General features: G+C 36.5%; 1 protein-coding gene across 1 annotated transcript in view; it reads left to right on the forward strand.

The window, feature by feature from the left end:
• Positions 1 to 18,507, forward strand: part of Crb1 (crumbs cell polarity complex component 1) — a 193,429-nt gene that overhangs the window by 140,134 nt on the left and 34,788 nt on the right. Inside the window, exons 7-11 of the mRNA XM_015483387.2 lie at positions 776 to 1,323; positions 2,861 to 3,026; positions 8,535 to 9,441; positions 11,945 to 12,073; positions 15,600 to 15,726. Of these exons, the coding sequence (XP_015338873.1) occupies positions 776 to 1,323; positions 2,861 to 3,026; positions 8,535 to 9,441; positions 11,945 to 12,073; positions 15,600 to 15,726 (1,877 nt within the window). The remainder of the gene's footprint in view (positions 1 to 775; positions 1,324 to 2,860; positions 3,027 to 8,534; positions 9,442 to 11,944; positions 12,074 to 15,599; positions 15,727 to 18,507) is intronic.

An 18,507-nucleotide genomic window follows, 5' to 3' on the forward strand; every position in this document is an offset into this window, starting at 1 on the left:
TTCTCCCTACTAGTGTATAAATTTGATAAGGATAGGAATATTTGCTCCTACTACCTCACCGATGTTTTTAAATGTAGGTTTCATTTTTACACGTCTTGAGTTTTCTTGAGGTGGTGTGCATCACTGATATTGCCTCTTTTGCGCATTTCTAACTCCTTCAACCATAAGAAAGGCCTAAAGGAGTCAATATTCCTCTTTGCTCCCTTTTCTCTCTCCTTTTCTCCTCCCAAGCAGGACCACAGAAGGAAGAGTCTTCCTCTTCCTTTGATCCTCTGTCCTGCCTCATTATGTGGGGTATCATCCCAAAGAGTATTTACTAATCAAATTCTTGATTTTTGTCCTTTACAAAAAATAATTAGGTTTAATAATCCATTGGCTCCAGCATGCCTACAAATAGCAAAGATGAAGCCTGCCTGAACAATATGCTTACAAAACTCAAAATTCTTCCAAGATGGAATGCAATATAGTGTCTGACATTTCACCACTAAGCCCCAGCATTTTAGGGCAGTGAAGGGGAGATTCTTTAGCTTTTTCTCTTTTGTGATCGATGGCCTCAATTATGAACTACAGACCCAAATGCAGTTGTTTTCAGGATAAAGTAAACTCAGAATTACAGAAAATGAGGCCAAATTGTTAGTCTATTCAGTAAGTCTGTCCTGAACATAAAAAAATGTGTGTGTGTATGGGATATAAAATTTTTCCCTTCTATGCCTTCTTCCTTTTGAGTCTCAAGATGTTTCCTCTTTGTTTCTCCTCTTCTATTTTGACATCAAAGAGTATGTGGCAGGCAGATTTGGCCAGGATGACTCCACTGGATATGCTGTCTTTAATCTTGACAGGAGTTATGGACAGAACTTCAGCCTCTCCATGTTTGTCCGAACAAATCGACCGTCAGGCTTACTTCTAACTTTGAAAAACAGCACTTACCAGTATATTCGTGTCTGGCTAGAGCATGGAAGATTAGCACTGCTGACTCCAAGCTCTCCTAAATTCACAGTAGAATTTGTTCTTAGTGATGGAAATGTCCACTTAGTGACTTTGAAAATCAAGCCAAATAAAATTGAATTGTATCAATCTTCACAAAACCTTGGATTTATTTCTGCTCCCACATGGAAAATCCAGAGAGGAGATGTCATCTACATTGGTGGCCTGCCTGACAAGAAAGAGACTGAAATTTATGGTGGCTTCTTCAAAGGCTGTATCCAAGATGTAAGATTAAATAACCAAAATCTGGAATTCTTTCCAAATTCCACAAACAGTCCATCCCACAGTCCAATTCTTGTCAATGTGACTCAAGGCTGTCTGGGAGACAACATCTGCAAGGTAGGGTTATTTGTACCAACTATGCACATATTGTATGCTAAATTTTTATTTTATTAACATGCAATTTAATAAAACCATCCTTTGTACCTGACGACAATGTTACTGGCCCATCAGAGATAGACCTGTTAAATCTTTGTGTTCCCAGCAGACTGGGTGATTTCTGATAAATTTTAGTGGACTTATTTGGCATCATGATATATTTAACAAAGATAATAACTTCAGTTACATGCTTCTCCTACCCCACATCAATCAAATTTCTTAAGAATACTAGTATTTTATTTCTTAAACTCTTAATAGTACTCCATTGGCTTAACTGAACTAACTCTTTTTGAAAGACCCAATTAACTTTATCTTAAATACCAAGCGATTGTTGTTTTGAACTTTTATTACATCAACAAGAAAAAAAAAATCTGAGAGGTTTTTGCTTGAATTTGAATTCCTCTGAAATACAATTTCTCAGAACCCATGCTTTATATTATGTACTTTATATACTCTTCTAAGGGCTACATTAACTATATGAAATTGTCAGCTCTGCATGAGCTTTCAAGAGGAAAAGAAGGAAGCATATTGATGTGTGTTAACATGTTTACTGAGCTCCAACTATGGTCACAGACTAGCCTTAGTCCTAAATATACACAGAGGAATCATTATGAGTTTACTATAGGAGCACTTCTAATGGGCCAGGCACTATTTTACATAGATTAATCCATTAATTCTGTTGAAGGATTACTGTATAAAACAGACATTGTTATCCTCTTTTATACTACTTAAAAAGAAACTAAATTTTAGGTAACAAACTGAGGGTGTGGTTCAGTGGTAGAATATGTGCTTTGCATGGGTGAGGGCCTGGGTTCAACCCTCGGCCCTAAAAAAAATAAAAAATAAAAATAAAATTAAAGTTATGTAATTATCCTGAATGGTTTGCTAATAGTTGACCTGGGATACACACAAAGTTTAAAAGTTTTCTTTTAAAATATTTTTATTTTGAATACTCTGTGAGTGGACTTGTAAGACCTGAATTAAGAACAATGAGTTTCTGATTCAGAGGCAGAGAAAATGGTGAGGGAGGACATTGAATTGGGACCCAGAGGATCTAGATATCAAGCTTCATTTTCATTTCCACAACAGAAAGGCCCTCATCTGTAAAAACAAAAGTAATAATCCGTATTGCAAATAATTACTGCATGTGAAAATATCAGGTAATTTGTAAATTACAGAAAGCATTGTTACATTTCAACAAGCATCCTAGTATTATACATTGATTTTATATTTCCTCTTTTTTTCCCATTCTCTCTTTCCCCCTTTTTCTTTCCCCATCCCCTCTCTCTACTGCTGTCTTTCCTTGCTGCTCTTTTAGAAAGCAGTGGGCAATGGTAACATTCAGTTTTATTCCATATACTTAAAATCCATATTAAATGTTTAAAATCTGAAGATATAGGGAAATTGGCATTTTAAAATAACAGATATATGTTGTCACCTTTAACATTTCCACATCTAGTTGCCAATGCTTTTGATGCTTTTTTTTCCCCCTGCTCAGACCAATCCCTGTCACAACGGAGGCATTTGTTATTCCCTGTGGGACGACTTCTCCTGCTCCTGCCCTGCAAATACAGCTGGGAAAGCCTGTGAAGAAGTTCGGTGGTGTGAACTCAGCCCCTGCCCTCCCAGTGCCCAGTGCCGGTTGGTGCCCAAAGGATTCGAATGTACGTAGAGCTCAGGACTGTTATCCTTCCAATTAATTTGGCACGTTTAAGTTGTTCCGTTAGGAAACAAAAAAAATAAATGAACAGACATGGTCAACTTATTAAATAAGTGGATGGTTGTTTACCCCTCTGTGAGTAGTATAATTACCTGATATGAGTAGTATAAAAATCCAGATTAGTCTCTTGTTTTATCCTGCACTGTGTGTCTGGATGGGAAATGGAGAATGTAGCAATACCAAATCTGATCCTTGGTCATTTAAAGCTGATGTCTGAAGAGTTAACCAGGTGATACTGTCCTTCCTCATTACTAGAAATACAGAGTAAAAGCGCTGGGTTAGCTCACTGCCGTTTATTAACTTTAAACTTCAGGTAATCCACATGATCTCCATGATCTAAAGCCTCCTTGCCTGTAAAATAGGGGTACCGAAATCTATAGGTTTCTTTGTGATGATTGCATATTCCTATGTATATAATCAAACACATTAGGTACCCGGTGATGCTGGCCAGGACTGCATCCCTTTATGTGAAAGGTTCCCCTGCCCCTTTCAGTGCTACAGAGCACAATTTCTCAAATGCTAATGATTTGAACACCACACTTAGGATTTTTTGACGTATTCACAAAGTAACCACACTGTCATTCCTGTGCTGTCTCCTCTCTTACTTCAAATAACGCACAGCCCAAGTTATAGCCCATCCTCTGTTTAAATTGAATTTGAATCCCTTCCCCTTATTCGAAGATTCTGCTGCTAAAGATTTTGCTCCTAGAATTTCTCTCTTACTCTTCAACATCAACAGTTTTTCCATTAGCAGATAAATATTCCATCAAATTTCCTCATTACAAATATATCCCATGACCTCCCTTCCCCAAATTCCCACCTGCGACTTTCCGTTTCTCTGCTTCCTTTTCCAGTGAGAAAAACAGAACAAACCTCTGAAGATTTGTGCTCAAGATACTTCTGCTGTCTCACTCCAATCTTTTACCTCATCACTCAGGCCCCATAAACCACCTTTTTCTCTTCCACTGTCTCAGCCCAGAGCTTCACAGTTTCTCTCCACCATTTCATTCAAATTTGGACACCAGGGTCTTCCTACCTGGTTTTTTTCTTTATATCTCTTACTATTCCTTGATATTTTTGTGGGGCGTGGTACTGAACCCAGGGGCACTTTGTGACTGAGCAACAGCCCTTTTTATATTTTATTTTGAAAGAAGTTCTCACTAAATTGTTTAGGGCCTCCATAAGTTGCTAAGGCTGACCTCAAACTTGCAATCCCCCTGCCTCAGCATTCAGAGCCACTGGGATCACAGGTGTGCATCACTGCACCTGACCTGTTCTTTACTATTTTGACATACATGTATGTGTTTATTTGTTTATCACCTCTTTACTCAGTAGAAAATAAGTTTCACAGTGCAAGAAATTTTTCTATGTAGTTATTTAAGTCACTGTTGGCCCTTAGAATAGTGCCAAGCATCATAGTAGGTTGTCAATAAATATTTGTTAAATGAGTAAATTTACTTATTTTTCTGCAAATCAGTTATTCACTTAACTGCTCTACATATTAAGTATATTATCTTCTTACAATAAAAATATACATAAAATATATTTTAAAACACTGCACTAAAATAATGGAATGGAACTAGATGTAAGAGTGGCTGAAGGTCAGTTCCGACATCCTATTTAGACTGTGCCTGAAATAACTGAAGACAAGAGAATACATTAATTTTTATGTTTCTATATTTTAAAAGATCTATATGATACATGGTAAACTGTAGATATACTTGAGGAAATTTTCTAGAGGAATGTGTATATTTATAACTCATTTTTAGGAAATACCTACTACATATAAATAGAAGCATGATGAGTTGATAGAAAGTAAAATGGTTTCTAACCAACACAGAACTTTATGGATTTATTTATTTATTTATTTACGCAGAGTTGGTGATTAGATCCAGCAGGGCCTTGTGCATACTAGTCAAGTCTGTACTACTGAATGACACCCTAGCTCAGCACAGATTTTAAGTGCAATATTTTCCATTCTTCTATCTCTGACATGCTTGTTGAAAATGAACTATTAATTGTATTGTTACTCTTTTGATAGAAATATTAATATTGTTAGTCCCAGCTGTGTTCTACAACAGCATTCAAGTCACTTGGAACATTTCCACAGGGGGGAATAAAAAGAGTAGGATTTCAAAAATCAGTGGCAGCCCAAGAACAGTGTACACTCAAAGCAGTTTGGACTGGCCCACATGTGTATCAGAAACAAGTAAATCTTTACTGCTGTACCATGACTGCTACAAAAGGAAAAGAAGCTGGCTCCAACATCCCCCCCAAATCCCAACAGCCTTCTTTTTGAAGTATGACTTAGTGCAGACAGAAATGGAAATCAATAGTAGGTTTACAATAGAAATTGCATATCAGTTTCATAATTGACAGATATGAACCATGGATTCATTTTTGCTTCTTTGTATACTTTTAATTTTGTGTGATCTTACGACCCTATTGTATTTTCTTTTTTTTTTATTGGTTGTTCAAAACATTACAAAGCTCTTGACATATCATATTTCATACATTAGATTCAAGTGGGTTATGAACTCCCATTTTTACCCCAAATACAGATTGCAGAATCACATCGGTTACACATCCACATTTTTACATAATGCCCTATTAGTAACTGTTGTATTCTGCTACCTTTCTTTTCAAATAAAATATATTGAGAAGATTAAGTCTAACAGAACAACATACTCTTGAGAGCACAACTCATACATTACTTTGAGTTTGCCTTTAGATCTTTAATCATCTGTATCTCTGCATCCCTCTGGGATTAAACCAAGATTTAAAAATTTACAACTCACCTTAGATACAGGTGTGTTTATTATGGCAAAGTACCCCAAAGAAAAGTCAAAGGAAAAATGTTATGTGCATTGTGGTTTTTACCTATATCTCAAGAAGTGATTTCAGAGATTTGTTATTTTAGCATTTACTTTAAAATATATGAGTCACTCATTGCTCTTTTCCTCCTTAATTCTTACCCAAAAACCTGGTTGGGGAAAAAACAAAACAAAACAAAACAAAAACCTCAACAATCAAAAACAATGAGATTTTAATTTAGTCAAATAATAAAACTTGAATGATACACTTTAATTTTCTCTTGCTGTGATTTCTAATCATGTCATTTCCAAAATAAAGGAGAAAGTTATTTTCATCGATTACTCATTTACTGAAGTTTCCTGAGCACCTATTGTGTGTTAGGCAAAGTTCCAGACAGAGATCTCTGATCTCAAAAAGCCCGTGCTCTAGGACAGAAAGACAGTCAAGGAACAAGTATACAAATTTAAACTTCAAATGTGATAGGAGTTATGAAGAAAATAAAACCCAGAGTGAAACGGAGAATGGACACAGGGTAGAAGTTGTTTTAAATTGGATAGTCAGGGAAGGCTCCCCAGAGGAGGTAACATTTGAGCAGCTATCAACGCTGAGGAGGAGCCACGTACAGGAAGGCCTAGGAGAGAATATTCCAGGTTTAAGTAGTAGCAAGTATAAAAGATCTGAGTTGGGGAGAAGCTTGCTGTCTTCAGTGAGTGGCAGGATATGTGAATAAGGAAGAGAGTGGAAGGAATTGGAATTGGAACGTTAAGCAGGGGTCATCTCACATAAACTCCTGCGAGGGGCTGGGGTTGTGGCTCAGCGGTAGAGCACTCACCAAGCATGTGCGAGGTGCTGGGTTCAATCCTCAGCACCATATTAAAAAAAACTCCTGTGAGTATTGTTTAAGACTTTGGCTTTCTAGATATGATGGCAACTAATAGAGGTCTTGGGCTAAGGAGTAGTGGTTAGATTCACCCTCAGCATCACAGAAATAGGGACCCTAATAAGTAATTAGTCTATATGAAAGATGACAGTAGTTGGGTATATTTCCTCACACATTGGGTAATGACAGTGTTTTAAGGTCAATTGCTACTGAAAAGTGGGAAAAAAATGAGAATGGCAAATTGACTACTGGATTGGATAACGTGGAGGTCACTGTGACCTTAACAAGAGTGGTTTAAGTGAGGTGATTGGAACAGAACCTGAGTAGCATGTACTAAAGAGAAAATGGTAGATAAGAAAGCGGAGACCTTGAGAATAGGAAAGTGTTAGAAGAGTATTGATGGGGAGAGGAACAGCAAAGGAAACAGCAGGGTGGGGGAGTCGGGACAATGCTTCGGGGCCTCATGCTTGTGTCTATTTTTTAATATTGAAACAACTGCCGCATATTTGTAAAGACAGGAAACGAAAAGGGAAGGAAAATAATGAGCATGATAGAAAAGAGGGTGCATGTCTGAACAGTACCTAAAAGGGATGAAAATAAACGGGACCCAACACATTGCTGACCAGGTTGGCCTTGCACAGGGACATGGAAGATGCATCCATTTTAACAGGATGAGAAGCAGAGTGCATCTTGGGACTGTGAAGTTTCAGACTTGGTGGAAAGCTGGGGCACTTTTTCTCCTATTTGCTCAAGAATGCAAACAGGAGACTGAGATAAGTTCAAACATTTCCAGAGAACAAGTTGTGATTTAGTAATCTTATAGATTTAACAATTTTTTAATAGAAAAATGCAATGATTACCCCAAACTGCTCTGCTTCCAGATAGTACTTGGACATGATGAGGTAAAGGTGGTTGATTTGGCTGTATGTTTTTTTTTTTTCCCAGTCACACAAAAATATTTGGTGATAGGTAGAGAGTGGGTAGCTTGGCACGTAATTGGATTTTTGCCAGGTTAGGTAACCCAGTCATTGGGAATGCCCATTTCTGTGTGTTGTGGATGGGGGTCCTAGGGACTGAACCCAGGGGTGCTCTAACACTAAGCTATATTCCTAGTTTTTTAAAATTTTACTTTGAGACAGGGTCTTGCTAAATTGCCTGAGCTGGCCTTGAATTTGTGATCCTCCTTCCTCAACCTCCTGAGTAGCTGGGATTATAGGCGTGTACCTTTGCACCCAGCAAGAATATACCTTTTCCTCCCTGTTGGTCAGCTTCATCAGAAACCAGTCTCTACTGTTGGACTTCTGTGTTGCTATAGCTGGATTTGTAATTTTTTGGTGCTCAATTTTTTTTGCGTATGAAATGGATCATCAGTGCCTTATTTTGGGGATCTAGCAGAAAATAAAAATTGGCATGCATTAGAATATCAATGAAAAAGAAAAGACTGGTTTGTGTTTTGGTATTAGACCATCCATGTTTTATGTTGTGGCTTTATTATCTATTAATTAATAAACATAAGCAGACTGCTTAGCTTCTGTTAGTCTCTATTCCTTCTTTTGTAAAATGAAGATAATAACCACACTTGTAGTCAAGAGTTTTGTATTAGAAATAATTTTAAAAAACAACTAGCACAGTACCCACCATGTCAAACAATCAACACATGGTATCATTAACGTGATGATCACTACTATTAATGCAGGTAATTAAGCACATATAATAGACTTAATAAAGTTGCTAATTAGTGTTGCCTTCTCTCTTTAGGTATTGCAAATGCTGTTTTTAACGGACAAAGCAGTGAAATATTGTTCAGAAGTAATGGGAACATTACCAGAGAACTCACCAATATCACATTTGGATTCAGAACAAAAGATGCAAATGTGATAATATTGCACGCAGAAAAAGAGCCTGAGTTTCTTAATATTAGCATTCAAGAGTCCAGATTATTCTTTCAATTGCGAAGTGGCAACAGCTTTTATGTGCTGCATCTTACAAGTCTGCAGTCAGTGAATGATGGCACGTGGCACCAAGTGGCTCTTTCCATGATAGACCCACTGGCCCAGGCCTCCAGGTGGCAAATGGAAGTGGACCATCAAACACCTTTCGTGACCAGTGCAATCGCTACTGGAAACCTCAACTTTTTGAAGGACAATACAGACATTTATGTGGGTGACAGAGCTCTTAACAATAGGAAGGGCCTGCAAGGGTGTCTAAGTACAATAGAAATAGGAGGCATTTATCTCTCTTACTTTGAAAATACTCATGGTTTCACTAATAAACCTCAGGAAGAGCAGTTTCTTAAAATCTCTACAAATTCAGTGGCTACTGGCTGTTTACAATTAAATGTCTGCAACTCCAACCCCTGTTTGCATGGAGGAAATTGTGAAGACATCTATAGCTCGTATCACTGTTCCTGTCCCTTGGGATGGTCAGGGACACACTGTGAACTCAACATTGATGAATGCTTTTCAGACCCCTGTATCCATGGCAACTGCTCTGACAGAGTCGCAGCCTACCACTGCAGGTGTGAGCCTGGATACACTGGTGTGAACTGTGAAATGGAGATAGACAATTGCCAGAATCACCAATGTGCAAATGGGGCCACCTGCATTAGTGAGACTAATGGCTATTCTTGCCTCTGTTTTGGAAATTTTACGGGAAAATTTTGCAGGTGAGCATAATATCCATGAAGCTTGGTTCTTATCAAACTGGAAGCTCTCTTCTCAAGGCCTATGTATACACTATGCTGAATGGGAAAGGTTTTGGTCATTTCAACACAATTTGATCATCTAAAGATGGGATTTATCTTGATGGGATGACGTACAAGTATTAATGGTAGTGTTTCAACCAGACAGTGTTTCCTCAGCCACCTTTGTTAGAATATATCTCATGAACTATAACTCCAGGATCTGGCAGCCCAAGGTCATAAGAAACAAATATATTTACAATAAATACAAAAACTGAGTTTCAGTGTTGTAAAGGAAGACAGGATGTCTAATAACAAAATAATGCCCTGGTTTATTTCAGCCAGATAAATCTCATGAAATCCTGAAAAGGCTACATTATAATTTCAAAAAAGTGAATTTATGATTTTCAAACGTAAAATGAACATGTTTTGATGATTTTATTAGTTATTAATTAATGCATAAACTAGGGAGATATTAAAAGCAGTCCAAAGGACAATCTACAGAATATAGATGTATACAAAAAATAGAAAGGATGAAGTGGATCTACTAATAAATGAAAAACTGTTTACTATTCCACAGGAGAACAAAATTAGGATTTGAGATAATCTTTTCTGCAGTATGACAATCAATTGTATCACTACAAATTCACTTGCATGTCAATAGCAAGATTCTTTTGTATTTATATAATTTTCTACAATTTACAGAATTGTAATATTGCTTAGAAAGAAGATCTTAAGACATCTACTACTATAGAATCAGATTGTTCTAGAGATCCTTTATATAACATCCAGTATTCCACTGAAGATAATCCACTGATCTCTTGCCCATTTCAAAGTATTTCTCAATTTTTTTTTCTGAAACTACAAAAGCAGTATTTTAGTTCTACCAACCACTTCTATTTCATGCTGTGTAAACAAAGATAAGAAAGAATATTTTCCTACTAAGTCGCGTTGCTTCAATGTTTCCATGTAAGTAGAAGCCATTATTGTTTTTACAACTTACACTGCTTTAAATTTACTAAATAATTGAGTCATTATGGGTAGGTGAGAGGGTTATTATTAACAAGTAATACATTCCAGGACTTTGGCAAGAACACCTGGAGTGGGTTGGCAGCCTGTAGACATTGGAGACATTACACTAATTCAGAGCTGGTACCTTAATTACATGAATCTTATAGCAGACATAACATGTATCCATCTCCATAAAATGTGGATGTATCTTCATAACATTTATTGTTGTTCAGAGCATATGATAGCAAAGTGATAGTTGCTAAGTGTTAACATGCCAGTTAGATGTTACTTCCGTGAGCTCATCCACTTATTTGCCATTATTCAGGATCAAAATCAGTAGCATTCCACAGTGAATTTGGGTAAGTAAAGTACATTTGCCCTAGTAACTATTCTCTAGAACTTTTTTTTTGCCTAATTCATCAAAGTCAAGTTCTTAATGTATAAACTTTTCAAAAGTACCTTCTAATGAGATTCAGAAATTGTTTATTAAACCTAAGATGTATACAGAGCTTCATATTTGCATTGCTAATTGACTTCTTTCAAAGCTGGTTGACATCTTTGACTCTTTTGAAATGTTCTTATATCTTCTTTTAAAAGTAGAAGTGATTAGCTCTTGTGATAAGAGACATTCTTACTATCATCTAGTCTAGTTTCTCCACATTAGCTACAACAAACATGACAGGACAAAAAGGAATTCATTTTACAGTTCCTGAATATTTATTCTGTATCCGATACCAAGCACATACACAGTGGGCCAAAGGACCTAAGCAACATTCTTAAAATCTTTTTGAACATCAGTCCTTTGAAACTAGGGTTTTGTCTAGCCATGATGTTCAGCTCAGCTTTTAACAATTTGCTCTGCCTTTTATAAGAATTCTTTAGCATGTGCAGTTTTGTTGTTGCAGAAGAGAGTTGCAGGCTGAATTCACATGCAGTTGCCATGAGTGCTATATACAAACCTCCTGGACAGCACTTGGCTTGCATTCTGCAAAGCTATGAATTATTGGAGAGAGAGCAGCAAGTCTTGGCAGGGCAACTGGAGTTCAGCTCTGAAAGCCAACAGAGAAATCGCATGAGTGTTTGGGTACCACAGTGCTGTCCTTGCTTTCCTGGCCTTTATAGAGATGCAATTTTCCTATGGCCTTTGTTGATTTATTAGCAGAGCGGCGGCAAATCTAACTGTAGCAAGTTCCTTTCCAACTCTGAATTTATTGCCACCCCATGGCATAGATCTTATCTCCCAAATAAAAACTGTGTAGAATAGAAGATGGATAGCCAGGCTTGCTACAGTACCCTCCAGCAGGAATTTTTTACTGGAGAAAGTGGTGCTGGTATAATGCAGCACAATTCAGCACTTAGAAAGCCTCCAGACTGAGTACCTAATTAGCTTGACATTGACTGCATATGTGAACTTTTCAAAAAAGTTTTCTTGAATGAACAAGATGAACAGCTGTGGCTGTTACTTTTCTCTTTCTAGATACAGAAGATTACCCTCAACAGTCTGTGGGAATGAACAGACAAATCTCACTTGCTACAATGGAGGCAACTGCACAGAGTTTCAGACTGAATTAAAATGTATGTGCCGGCCAGGTTTTACCGGAGAACGGTAAGTCACCTTAGAACATTCTGGAAGAGAAATCTGGGCTAAAGAACAGTGGGATTACTTGGAGTTCATTTTCTCCTCTAATTTTTCATCTTAGTTCCCATAGGAATATCTATGCTGAAATATAGGTCTAAGGCAGAGTTGAGCAATAAAAAAGAAGTAAATTTACAGTGTAGGTCAAAGTAGAGAACATTTTATTAGCCAGGACTTCGAATATGGAAATATGTTTTATTAAAAATGTATAATGTGCTATTTTTCTTTCTTATAAGTACTTCTGGATTCATATTTTTCCCACTAACTCTAATACACAATGCAAATATGGTTGCTATTGAAGTAAAATGACATGCACCTGAAAGATTGCCTCTTAGAATTACCTACAATCCAAAAAGTATGTACACCTTACCCATCTGATTTGGTCTTTCCCAGAGCAATGCCTTCAGTTCTTCCTCACTTTCTACAGGGACAGTCACTGACTTTAGACAATCTGTGACCTGCTGAAAATGCAGGGAAATTTGCATATGTGTATGATTGGCTGAGGGTGAGATCAAGGGAGAAAGCAAGTTCTTCATAACATGTATCAGATTCCCAAAGGAACCTGTGTCCCCCAAGCAGTTGCAAACCAGAACTCTATAGGTTATCAACATTATAGAGACCTAATAGTCAAGCATTTGTTTATCATTGTGTCATGCACCTTATGATATCATCCCTCATTCTTAGAGCTCTCCAAGGTAGGTTTTACTGTTCTTATTTTGCATATGCGCAAGGTAAGACTGACAGGTTAAGTGACAGATCAGGTGTCCATTCAAATGTATGTAGCAGTAAGGTTGAGCTGCCTTGGAAGCCTCTATTCATTTATTGGATATGTTGGCATAATTGTATGAATAAATTTTTGCTCACCACAATTAAAAGAAAATGGAAAAATTACTCCTCCATCTCATGTTCCATCCAGGATAAGCTCTTTCTGGTCAAACTTTCTACACAGAGCAACATAACTAACAAAGATTGTAACTGAAATTTCCCAGAAGAACAGATAGTAAAATAATAGGAATGTCCCTGCTCCAATTACACTTTGGATTAATTTGAATTTTCAGTTTCTCAGCTGACTCTTTTGGCATCACACAGATGCAGCTCTTTTGCCATTTTTACAAAACAAACAGGGAGCATATTACCCTTCAGAATGTTCTAGGTGGCATAGGCAGTCCAAGTGTATAGGTGTGGAAAGAGATAGACTAAAGTCACACTTTCCATTTCACAAATCTATTTCATGCAATTATTAATTCAGAAATGGTCCAGACGATTTCCAATTCCATATGTCTTCTAAAAGGTTTATTTATTTATTTTTTCAAAATTATTTCCTTGTCCTAAATTTTGAAAAACTGCCTTAAGTGCTGATCACTTCCTGGCCTAATTCCACCACTTCTGTTGATGTCACAATGCACAGAGCTCACCTGAAATCTTGGATTATTTTTCTGTTATACCTTGCCCCTATGTACAACAAATATTGACCTCTCCTCTTAAATGTATTTATTTATTTTTAAATTATATTTTGCATTGAAATTTAAGTTGTTGATTTGAAATATGAAAAAGAAAGCTCATAATTTTCCTTTCTCTCTGAATAAACTTCTCATCTGGATAAAGTTGTCTGGCACAACATGATTTCTAAAATAGCAAATCTCAGGTAGATTCAGTACTTTCAAAGACTTAATTCATCATTAGTTAATTCTTTGGATACCAGTGGATTTATTTAGACTTTCCATCTATAAATTCTTTGAATGAAAGCTTCAGTGTTGCTTGTTATACATGTGTATGTGTTATTCACTGTTTAGCTCAAAATATAAATAGGTGAGAAAGAGTAGCTAGAGGAAGTCTAGAAAACTTGGGACAATCTCCCAAGGACTAGGGAAATGAGACTTTTGGGACATCCAAGGATATTGAAGAGCTGCCCTCTAATACACTGACTTCTCTCTTGCCTGGAGACACCTCCAACTTTATAGTGTCATTCTGGTAGGTTGGATGATGGATGATGTGAACACGTTGGCCCACCCAGGACAGAGAGTGCTTGGCAAGCTTCTGTGAATTGTCAAGTTTTACTCAGATCTAATCAGAAAAGACTCCTTCCAGCCCAGTAGGTTAAGCCAAAAGAGGAAAACAAAATGTCTCAGCTATGCTTGGTATTCAATGGGATAAAGAACTGTTTTTCTTGGAAGAAATCTTCATTTTTCTATACCGTGGGTTGATTACATGGAAGTTCTATGTTTTGGAAGGTAGAGGACATTAAAAATTGTTTACATCAAACTTCAACATTATAAGCTGCTCTGCTGTAATTCTTGAATCTGAGATTTTATATGAATTTCCTACAATAATTCAGATGTTTCAGTCATTGCTTTATTTGAAGGCCTGAGCAGTGTTTGGCACATGATAAAATCTACTGAATGACTGAATGAGTAGTTGGTGAATTAATCAATGAGTATAAATAAGAACAAGTTGCTGACCATAGGTAACAATAATGTACTGTATATTTCAAAAACCTAGATGAAAGGAATTTGAAAGTTTTTATCAGAAAGAGATGAATCATGTTTGAGGAGAGAGAGAAGTTTAACCTAACTTAAACATACAATGTACACATGTATCAAATACCATGAATACACACAATTTTTATGGTTTTATATTATCAGTTAAAATAATTAAAAGTCAAAAATGTTGGTGGAGAATAAGGTAAATAAAAAGGAGAAGGAGGAGGAGGAGGAAGAAGAAGAGGGGGAGGAGGAAGAGGGGGGTGAAGAAGAATAGTAGTAGTAGTAGTGATGGTGTCCAGGGAAGAGGAAAATTTCAATTTACTTTAGAATTGATGTTGAAATTTGTTTTGAAAAATTTGCCATTGAAAGGCATTTTATTGGATCAACTAAAATTATGATTAGCTTTTGAAACAGATTTATTAGCAAGTAAAATAATCTAATTACCCACTTTTTGCTCAAATTTTAAAAAAAATGGATTTTCAGTGTAATTTAAAATCTCTCAGAATTCACTGTTTTGTTGTGTCTGTTGGGTGGCTCACCTGAGGGTGCTGGTGTACTAGCATCCTGACAGCTTAAATGTAGGTCTGCTCTGCAGACTCTAGGTTGGCAAAGTGCAGCCTCACCTCATGACTTCTAAGTGCACCTAATAAACCGAGCATTTATAAGGTGGCAAACCCACTAATGCTCTTAAGGGAGAAACTGTTCTATGCATGGCCCGTGTTCCCTTGGTTTCTAAATAGTCACACCTGTTTTCCCATTCTAATTAATCCAGCGTGTGCGTTTGTGTGCCCCCACATGTGTGCACAGATAATTTCTATTAAAACCACAACTGGCCGAAGGAGTTTGAAGGAACATTTCCCATATTATCAAATATACATATATAAATTGTGTGGGAATTGGCAGATAAGATGGTGCGGTCCTGGGTAGATGAGGCGAACTGTTTCGTTCCCCATTTCACAGCCCATTTATTAAACCAGGCCCTGAGTCTCTGCTGTTTCTGTTTATTTTCAAAGGTGTGAAAAGGACATTGATGAGTGCGCCTCCAATCCCTGTTTCAACGGAGGCCTGTGCCAGGACCTACTCGACAAATTCCAGTGCCTCTGCGATGTCGCCTTCGCTGGGGAGCGCTGCGAGCTGGACGTAAGCGGCCTGTCCTTTTATGTGTCCCTCTTACTGTGGCAGAACCTCTTTCAGCTTCTTTCCTACCTCATTCTGCGCATGAACGATGAGCCGGTTGTGGAGTGGGGCGAACAGGAAGATTACTAGCCCTCATTTCAACATTCCCCAGTGTAAAAGCCCTGGAGTTTCAGGACATGCCTTGATTCACTTTAGACCTCTAAATAAGAAAAAAAAAAAAATTTTAAGTAAAAACCATCTTGAAAATGGAAATAAATTCAAGGCCTATATTAAGCATATCACAAGTACTTTGTGTCTGTATAAAATATTTTCCTATCCTAGCTTTAAGAAACGAAGAAAAAGTCTTAACACAAGTAGAAGTATTGACTGTATTTATTACAAATAAATATGTTATCATTTTTTAATACTTCCATATTTGAATGGTTTAAGAAACCATTTTCTCCCCACTCCATTTTTTTTTACAGACATGCTTTCCTCCTGCCAGTTCCTCTATTCACTATAATTCTATTTTCACATATGTTCTTTATTCTCATCTATTATTTATGACACAAAAATTTGAAAACTACTCTCAACTGTTTTATATCATGTATGTTTTCATTCAAAGCCATTCAAATGAATTGTTGCCAGTTCTCTGATAAGTGATAAATGTATAAAGGAAAAGCAGAGAATTATATCCCTAAAATTATATGAAGAGAATGCTCTGGTATCAATATTTAAATTATACTTTGCTAGTGTAATTTCTGATTTTTAAGACCTTCTCTTTTACCATAAAATAACAGATAACATGTTCTCTTTTTTTTGCAATACTTTCCCTTTTATCCATGCAAAAATTGATTGTTGATAAATTTATGCATTAGTTGGCTTTTCTATCAAGTTTTCACTGACATTTTATCACTTATGCTAAATATATTTGTGTACATATATCTGTCCAAAGGAGGCTTTGTTTGTGTTCATTGAAAGGGAAAAATACTGGATTTTATGAATTAATTCAGAACACAAGTAAAATAACAATAATCTACTAAATGTCATTTTGTGAATGTGTCAATGTCTTTGGGAGCTTCCCTGGTTTGAATATGTAAGCATAATTTATTCACTGAATGATATCCAGTCTTCTAATTATTTTAAGAACGTTGTTTTTCTCTGGAAATGACCAAGGTAAACCTAAATATATGTTCAGACAATCAGGAGGACAAAATAGTGTGATCTAAAAGCAAAGAAAACACATTACATTTTATTTTACAATAGTAATTGAATATTTATGCAGCAAATATTTGATGGAGTACCAGCGATCACTTCAAACCAAAAGTATCTAATTTTGAAATCAATTCTTTATACACATCCATTTCCTTCACATCCCAGATTTTTTGGCAAGAGACATGGGGAAAGCTTTCCCCCAACATTTGCATTTCTAAATATTTGCAATAAACAGTAGATAATATATAGCTGAAGACCATACACGTAGTTTTCACATTTACTCCCTTCTAGACATATCTGTAATTATAAACTCATAGGCCATTCCAAATGTAATTTTTTTTCCTACCAAAAATATATCTAAGAAATATTAACTCACAATCTCTTTGTGCAATTCTGAAGCCTCTATTGTCACTGTAATTGTCAACTGCTTTCTGTTTTCCAAATGTGTACTTGTCATGCAATATCTGACTTTAAAAACGTACTATCTTTTCTCTTTATTTTTCTGTAGTTTCAACTGTGTTGTGTGTGACTATGGCTTTTACACATTTGCATAGAAAAATAAAACCTTTTCTCCTGCACCTTCTATTTCTCACCCTCTGATGAGACTGTCTTTGTTTTCTTTTACTGTGCCTTGCATGGTAAGATATCCACAAGGCAGGCCCATGTGTGCAAACGTGCATGGGTACACACACATAATCCACATAAGGAACACAGAAGCACTAGTCCCAATCTCCTGGATCATGATCTCTTTCTCCACCTGTCCCTGAAAATAAACACTGTGGCATCAAGGTCAAGTCCATGTACTTTCCCTCTCTGGCAAGTAATCATCTAGTTGGCAATCTATTACTGATTGCAACCCTAATTGTTCTGACTATTGATTTATATTGTCCCTGATAAACCTAGCCTTAGTTCAACCTAGCTTTTAGGAGGACACATCTCACCTAAGTAACAGAAGTTCTCAAACACTACTCTGGACCAAACTTCTAAAATATAGCCTGCATTTATCTGCATAAAAACTAATTTTATTTTCCTCATTTTTCAGATTTAACATCTGAACTAAGTAAAAGTATGTTTCAATACTTGGGCCACACCTCCTCCTTTGTATGTGTGTGTGTGTGCATAGTGATTGGGTTTTGTTACTCTCTATTTTGAATTAAAGAGAAAAAGAATAGGCAAATTTGGAGAAATTGGTATTTTGGTAACCAGGAGAGACAACAAAATCTAATTCAACTTTCGGCACAGCTTATTCTGTGCCAAAAACTGTGATAAGCCATTTTTAAATACATGATTTTTTAAAAACCATGTTTTTTTTTAACACAAGGTCAATCAAAGTCTCTCACCTTATAAACTCTTCACTAAGTTTTGCTGAAAGATCCTTTTGCAATGTGTGGGTTTGAGATAGTAGCTATTCAGCTGTGATTTTTTAATGTTTAATTGAAACTTATTTTAGAAATGTGCTATATAAAATTTGAGTATGGTAATTTAAGTAGGAAAACAGTGAAGAATTTTACTCAACTGCTAATAGTGTCACTGCTATGGATTATTTCACTTCTCTAAGTTTTCTGGTTTATTCAACACATGCTAAATGAA

Source organism: Marmota marmota, unplaced genomic scaffold, assembly GCF_001458135.2.
Source record: "Marmota marmota marmota unplaced genomic scaffold, marMar, whole genome shotgun sequence".
NCBI classification, from domain to species: Eukaryota; Metazoa; Chordata; class Mammalia; order Rodentia; family Sciuridae; genus Marmota; species Marmota marmota.